Raw genomic sequence first — 7,697 nt, forward strand, 5'->3', positions numbered from 1 at the left:
GTTGTGCCAGCCGTCCCTAACTGCAGTTGTGTCCGTAGTGGAATCAAAGGGGATGACAGACGCCCGCAGACGCTATTATGACTTCAGCAAACACACAGTGGTTCAGTCAGGTATGAAACGACGACGAAAAGCCCTGCCAATGGAAATGCAATGTACAGAAGTGGTTAAAGCTTACTGCCAAGCACAGAAGTGCTTAAAGCTTACTGCCAGGCGTACGAGCGCAGCCGCGCATGCCGGCATCTGCGCAACACAAGAATACCAGGAGTGCGCAGTGGACTCTCCCAATCGCGTAGCTCCCAATTAAGAAGCATCGCAGATGTCGAGTCTTGCAAGCCTGATGAATAGCCACAGCACATAATTGGAGCAACTGTGAGCTCTGGCTATTCATGAGGCTTGTGAACTCAACACCTATGATTCATCTTCTGCAAACAGTGAAACAAGAAAAAGCTTGCAGAAGCTGTTGTAAAAACCAGTGCAAATAGTCGTGAAGAAAACACAGATGCAAAACCATTTCATAAATTCTGGTTGCAAAACATAAATTAGAATAAACCTTTTATGACATGCTGTAGCGTTCTATTTAGCTTATTAGCGTACAGCGCCCCCTTTGAACTAGGGGTTGATCGTACGTGAAAACATGGCACCCTGCTTATAAGAGACCTCTCATATAAGAGACAGAAACTGCTCCCCGCATCATGTCTCTTATAAAGGGGTTCAACTGTGCTCAAAGTCGATGGCTACTCACCCTCAATGCGGCTGCTGTCCCCGGGCGCAAACTGGAGGCAGCTGAGGAGCTCACCGGGCTTGAAGCGCCTTGCGAAAGGCTGCAGGCTCGTCGATCGGAACAGGAACAACACTGCATAGCCTTCCTCCAGGAAGTACCTTTTGAACATAGCGCCGGGTTAAGGGGCCTCACACCTCTCCACTTCAGAGATAACCAGCAAGGCTTAGAGGGGCCACGAACACCAACAAGTTTGTTTTATTCGAAAGATTTCGTGTTTTGTGGCGCCCCCAGCGCTTGTCCAGAAGCAAACGATGCTCTATTCACTGCGAAATTCATCAATTTAAATTAAAATTTTGATTCTCCCGCCAATTCGTGTGTTTCCGTGACATCTGCAATGATGGCATATGTGGTGGGGAGCCTTGTTTACCGTTAGTTCAACTAGATGGCGCCACCATGCCGCGGCAGACCGTTTTCTGCCTTTTTTTTTATCGTACTTCTACCTGCATTGCTTTTGTTCAGGTAGAAAACTATCGTTTCGTGAAACACGATGTTTCCTCGACACATATGGTCACGTAGGACACCGTCGCTTACACCAATCAGCCAGTGTCGTCTGAGACAAGCCACGCCGTGGACAACCCCAAAGCACCACAGTGCTGTGCAGCTAAAACAGCATAGTGTGCGCAGTACCAACGGGAGTACGCATCAGTACTTTTACGTTTGCATGTACTTTCGTAATTTTCACTGTTTACCCCACAATTCTTACTGCTATAAACAGAATATGCCCTAAATGTAAGCGCAAATAGCTCGTTTGGCAAGCTTATAAGCCCTGAAAATTTGTGTTTGCTTCTGCTGGCCTCAGCCAATTGAAGAGCTGTCGCATATGACATTACAGGTTCTGTTGCGGGAAATGAGCTAGTGGGTTGCGTGGCCATTCCTTTTTTCCCTAATTATAAACCTTATTTGAGCAAAGTTTATGTTAACAGTGGGGTCAGTATGAATCTAACGAGGCAATCTTTCGAATGAACCAAACTTGCGTTTTGTCTGCATGGCCCTTTCAAAGAACCCAACCTTTAGGATGCCTTGATTTCGATTAATTTGGCACCGACACGCTTAATTAAAACAGGGTTAGCAGTTTTACTGGGCACTCAAACTGACTAAAACTGGTTTTAGCTGTAATATTAAACGTTTATTGCAGCGAAAAATGCGGAACTACTCAAGTGAAAATAGGAACGAAACTACCTCATCAGCCGAAAATCCATTTAATTCGACGCAGCTATTTCAGCAACACTGAAAGTGCGTGCTTCATTCAGGCTGTTTTCGAGCAGTGGGTAATTGTGTCGTCGCCTCACTGAGGTAATCGAATGGGAGCAGACAGTATCTTTCCCAGGCCTCCACTAAACAGCTCACACATCCCACTATACCACTGCCTGGATTGTGAATGCTCTTCTTGCCACAAAGGACACTTTGTAGGTTTAGCAAAAACCCAAGCGTTTTGTTTTTCTTAACGTTAGCAATTCAGTTTAGAAAAGAAACAAAACTTGCATCATTGCAAAACTGTATTATTGTGGCTTGAGGAAATCCAGGGTATAAATTTTTAACTAGAAACAACCGTGTTGTGAAAATGCCACAAAAGAACGAAGGTAGAAGTTTCAGAAATTTTTTTTGTAGTATTCCTTCAGTATTCGTAGATATTACTTGCAACGGCTGCTCAAAGCAAGTAGCCCGACTGATGACAGAAGGCGGCAGTATTCAACAAAAACCGGTTAATTCCATTTCGCGCAGAATGACGCTGCCCTCCTCTAGCGTTCCAACAAAATGCATGACGTTCAAGTTAACACAGCTTTTCAGAGAAGCAAGAACCACAAGATAGGCAATATTATGAAGCTGCCATGAGAGACAGCACACAAGAGCAGCTTGTCGAGGGAACATCACTGACAGTACTGACGGTACTACTACGCCGTGCATGCTAGGTTAGACTCTGCAAATTATGCGAACCCGAGACCACTGAAACAAACGCAGCTGGAAATGGGAAGCAGAAACGCAAAGGATACTCGGCTGAAGCGGAGCCCCTGGTTCCAGCGCTGAAGTTGTCGACGAATCGCACGGTGTTGTGCTCCAGAGGCACGGATGTTCCGCCAGACTGCCAGGCCAAGTAGAAAAAGAAAAAAAGCATTCAAAACAGTTAATGAAAGGTGAAGGGGATAATGCATTCGGTGAGCTTCTGCAAAAAAAATGGGAAGTTGGACCGAGACCTTTGACGAAAAAGGAAGAAAGAACCCTGCATTTATGCACATAATCAGTTAATACGCTCTTTTTTTGTTTTTGTAAGGTTCGTGCGGGCAAAAGCCATTTAAGCGAAGCATAAAAAAAAAGGAAAAGAAAGCAAACTGTTTTCCTAAACTGCTGCTTTTGCACAAATCGTATATTCGTGCTCTCTATAGGGAAAAAAAGAAAGATATGGTTATGTGGTGGCAGGACAGAAGTGAAAGGAACCATGGTTGAGAATAAGGAGCGATGTATTTACACTTCGTGCTCTCTATAGGGAAAAAAAGAAAGATATGGTTATGTGGTGGCAGGACAGAAGTGAAAGGAACCATGGTTGAGAATAAGGAGCGATGTATTTACACTATGTACATGGTCATCACGTAGTCTTGGGTCAAAACGCTGTAGGACATTGTCCACATATGCGAGCCCCGTGACAATATTATGGTGTACCCGTTATTATGTAAAGACAGCACGGAGTTCTTTGCCAGAAACACCTTGTTCATATGTAATGCTCCCAGAGCAGGTCATCCATCGAAATGTAAAAAGAGCGTCTCGGGGAGAATGACGGGGGCACAGATTGGTTTTTTTTTCCTTTCAGAAATTCTACTTCCCTAACACTGATACACAGCATTTTATTACCACATTGCCCAATTTCATCATTCCCTTGTAACACGGTTTGCATAGTACCCAGCCATCCCTGTAACGTCGTATTTACCCAGCCCATTAGGAGATTCCTCCGATCCTCTGAGCTTTTTCTCTGCAGTCTTAAAAAACGCCGAAGGTTACTTGCTGAAGACCCCAGGCAGTATCACCCAGGGGATCAGACGGTGCTGAGTATATATCTGAATTATCCCTACCTGACCATCCCTATCTGAGTTTGTTACAATGCAAACATATCTCAATTATCTCTACTTCAAAGTAGGGAAGCAACAACAAATCAGGTTCTTTTTTTTTTTTAGATATCACGCAGGCAGCTCTAATTATGTGAAGTTTCAAACTGACAAGCTTAGAGAGGTTATTAGGCTTTTACTCCGCATCTATTTGCATAGCACATACACAGAGGGACCACTAAGCATTTACTAGCATCCTACATTCCTTACTTGACATTTCATCCGATGCTTTTGCTCTCTCTTTTCTTTTGTTCTGATAAGTTTTTCTACTTGCTTAGCGTGCTGTACAGCCGGCAACAAGCTGCTGGCTGCTCTATTCCAGACATACGAACAACAGAGGCCTTGTATCGCTAACGTGAACTGGAACGTCAATTTTGCTCTCTATGCCCTATAGAATACAGGTGCATTGGACCGTTCCGGCTTGTGACGTCCAAAAGCAAGATAATTTGTGTCTTAAAGGGCCCCCGCAACACTCTTTTCAACTTTTTTTGAAATCTCAAATGCTTGCAGAACGTAGTAACCCAACACACCCAGTACTTAGATTAGGGGGTTACAAAGTACCTCAGCCAAAAATTACTGCCCTATGCCCACCAGATAACTTGTAAACTCACTCAAAACATTTTTCTCTTTTTCAGTCTTCACGTTCTTTGACGGCTCGAATTGCGTCACTTAAGGCCATGTACCGGCTGTTGGCCGGTTTTCCTTCAGTTGCAGCAATCAATGTTTTCCGACAGCACCTTCAAAAAAAAACGTGGGAAAAAGAAAGCAGAAATGGAAGGCGACGAGCAAATCACACAGTGCCGCTTAGTGCTGCCGATAACTGTAGCTTTCGCAGCGGTTCTCGACGCGAAGGAAAGAGTGAAAGCGCTTATCGAAAGTGTTGCAGGGTACCTTTAACCAGTAAAAGATGTGGCTAGTTGATTTACGGCTGCCTAGACCAAAGCAGCCTTCTGAAATGTTCCTACACTCGCGTCAGCCAAGGAATAATTTGATGTACAGGTACTAGCAGAACATCAACCCGCAGCCAATTAGTGGTGACACCAGCACTTTATAATTAAGGGCGCAGGCCAAATGATGCGAGGTAAGATCAAAATGCACGGCACAAATATGCGAACGCGGCCACTGCATCCAAGAAGGCTGAAGACCGCGCTATGCAGTCCCTATCTATCTTTTGAAGCATACAGCTATCTTTCCTTTTATAGACCATTTACGATAAGTGCCTGTCCTTAAAATACAAAGTGGGAATGGGGTTTGAAACACTTGATTTTATGTGACCTGTGCGTACAATCCAGTGATTCTACTCTATGTGAACACAATGAAACTCCGTCTAAATTCTATGGCACTTTGTTGCCGTTCGCAGTCGTAAATGCTGCAAGTGGTTTCACAAGGAAAGCAGCAGTGGTGTGTTGCGTAACACCAAAAGAAAAAATTACAGGGGAAGCCAGTCTCATGAGTGACCTGCGTGGCTAATATGTTCATTCTCTTTGAGCAACGTCGTCTTTTTTTTTCCAGAGCTTTTGTACCTATAAGTTACGATGTACCAGTGGGTTACGCAACAGCGAAGTGTTAACAAATTTAAGATAATTTCACGCTTAAACTGCTGGCTTGTTTGTACGTAACTTCCCCTCATTGAGACCTCGATGCTGATAAGTCTGACATGCAATTTGCTGCACTATTTGGGGGGGGGGGGGAAAAATAAATCTCCTTTCATATGAAGATGCCTTCCTGCAGTAATACATGTACAGTGATTTTTTTCGTGCAGACAGTGTCATTCTTCATATATTCTAATAAAAGTAGGCACGTGGTATTAATGAATTTGTTAAATATATATATTGAGATTATGGGACCGAGTAATTTCATTGGTCTTTTTTTTCCCCTCTTTTATAGTAGCTGCTAAGGCCTTCAAAGTACACTGCAAACTATACTCAGGACTTACTGAACTGCTTTTGTTTTCATCAAAACTCGCAATCCATGCGCTCTTTCACCAGAAAAAAAAAAAAAGGAAAAAACACGCGGCAGCGGACGCCATAAACGAACGCGACGCTCACTCCGATCACAGAAAGATATCAAACTACAACTCCCTGAAACCCGCGCACGCGCCTCAACAACCGCGATGTATAGATGCGCTAAATACGGCACACAAATACGGGAACCCAAGTCGCCCACTGCCAAATCGACTACGGATCGAAGGGCGCGATATTTCTCCACTGTCGTCTACAGACGCCAAATTTCAAACACGCCGCGCAGTGCCTACCGTGATCAGCACCACACGTTCTTTGCCGTTCGCAAACTTGTCACAGAAGTCCTGGATACGCCGAAGCTCGGCGTCGTAGTCCGGGGGCGGCTTGTTAATGTGGAAGAAACTGTCCCACTCCTCGCTGTCCGCCGTCATTGTAGCGTGCGCTTCCCTCGACGCACACCGCGACTCGCAGCTGCTGCTCGGTCGAAACAAGCCGCTCATTTCTTCCGCTTAGCGAAAGCGCCGTCGCAACGCGTCGCCCGCTGCCCGGCGCACTACAGATCGACGCCGAGTTTCCTGTCATGTCGTCATACCACAGCGCTTCTCTCCCGGCTGTCGAGGGCCAGCTGATTCGCCGCCGAGGTGGATTGGAGTGCGTTGCTCGTTTTCTCCGCGATCGCGTCCCGCCGCGTTCTCTTATGTTTGCTATCAAAAGCGAGTTCTGGCGGGGTCACACTTATCGACTGTTTGCACAGTCGGTGGGCACGGAAGGTGCGGAAGGCGCGTCAAATTTACCTTGGCGCGTCTACATGACCTGCGGGCGCAACTCAAAAAAGCAGCAAGGCGGGTTCTCCGCAGCCAGTGTGTGTCTCGGCCTTGGCGTCGAATTGTACGGAACCGCTACGAATTTTCCGGCTTTAAAAGTACGGACTCGAATATTTGTAAACGTATCTACGTCGTCAGGCACTAATGCAACCAAATTTTGCCTGGGGTGTGTGATAAAGTAGCAGCACAGCGTAAAAGTAGAGCGTCAAGCCGCAATTTTTTTCTTTTTTTGACACGAGGGGCTAGCAGCTTGGCTCGACTTGGCTTCTTCTTCGACCTTTTGTGGCCGCTGCGGCAGTTAGAGTAATTCAAAGTACTCTACATTGAGCATATTCTTACAATTAGTGCACTTAACAGTTTTTTGGAAAATTGACGAAAGGTAAATTGGAAGAATGCTGTACAAATACTACAACCTTTACTCCTAACGCATCTTCAAGCCCTCCCTTTGTGCTGCCATTCTGTCCATCCCTAAATTACATTGTTTGCAACTAAAAATTGTATTAATTTCAAAGTTTTAACTAACAGAATTGTGTAACCTGAGAACATATTTGTGATATAATTATAAAATTGTAAATAAATTACGCACATAATATTATTCTTTTTGACAAAACTGTTGTGCACACCGGATGACATGCTTTGCAAATATGCCGACTATAAATATGTGAATCATTGTGCTGGCAGTGTACTTCCAAAGTACATATACTAAAATTGGAACGATACAGAGAAGATTAGCATGGCCCCTGCGCAAGGATGACACGCAAAATCGTGAAGCGTTCCACATTTTTTTGCAGTTTCAGTTTCATTCATGAAAGAAGTTACGCTCACCGAGGTATCTTAATGCCTGTATCTTCTCTCCATCATTCTTTTGTGTCTTTGCTCGTGTTTTGTGGCCTGCTGGTACGGCGATTGTTATCCTTAGTGATCCTAGGATGCACACAAGGACTCCGGAACCCCCGGAGGACCGCCTCCCCCCCTTTCCCCTTCCTCACACACACACACACACACACACACACACACTTTCCGACCGTCTACGACG

At 45.0% G+C, this 7,697-nt stretch overlaps 1 protein-coding gene and 1 non-coding gene across 2 annotated transcripts in view; one reads left to right on the forward strand and one right to left on the reverse strand.

Annotated features, from left to right (window-relative positions):
• Nucleotides 1-6,903, reverse strand: part of Ppcs (phosphopantothenoylcysteine synthetase) — a 51,253-nt gene extending 44,350 nt beyond the window's left edge. The window contains exons 1-3 of the mRNA XM_077707670.1: nucleotides 6,131-6,903; nucleotides 2,773-2,861; nucleotides 743-879 (exon numbers count right to left, since the gene is read on the reverse strand). Of these exons, the coding sequence (XP_077563796.1) occupies nucleotides 743-879; nucleotides 2,773-2,861; nucleotides 6,131-6,337 (433 nt within the window). The 5' untranslated portion in view covers nucleotides 6,338-6,903. The remainder of the gene's footprint in view (nucleotides 1-742; nucleotides 880-2,772; nucleotides 2,862-6,130) is intronic.
• Nucleotides 6,904-7,343: 440 nt separating this feature from the next.
• On the forward strand, nucleotides 7,344-7,446 carry LOC144180771 (U6 spliceosomal RNA). The gene has a single exon (XR_013324552.1). It is a non-coding gene; the product is annotated as a U6 spliceosomal RNA (small nuclear RNA).
• The last annotated feature ends 251 nt before the right edge of the window (nucleotides 7,447-7,697 follow it).

The sequence above is a fragment of the Haemaphysalis longicornis genome, unplaced genomic scaffold (genome assembly GCF_048455015.1).
Source record: "Haemaphysalis longicornis isolate Haplotype H1 unplaced genomic scaffold, Haemaphysalis longicornis Haplotype H1 scaffold_4, whole genome shotgun sequence".
NCBI classification, from domain to species: Eukaryota; Metazoa; Arthropoda; class Arachnida; order Ixodida; family Ixodidae; genus Haemaphysalis; species Haemaphysalis longicornis.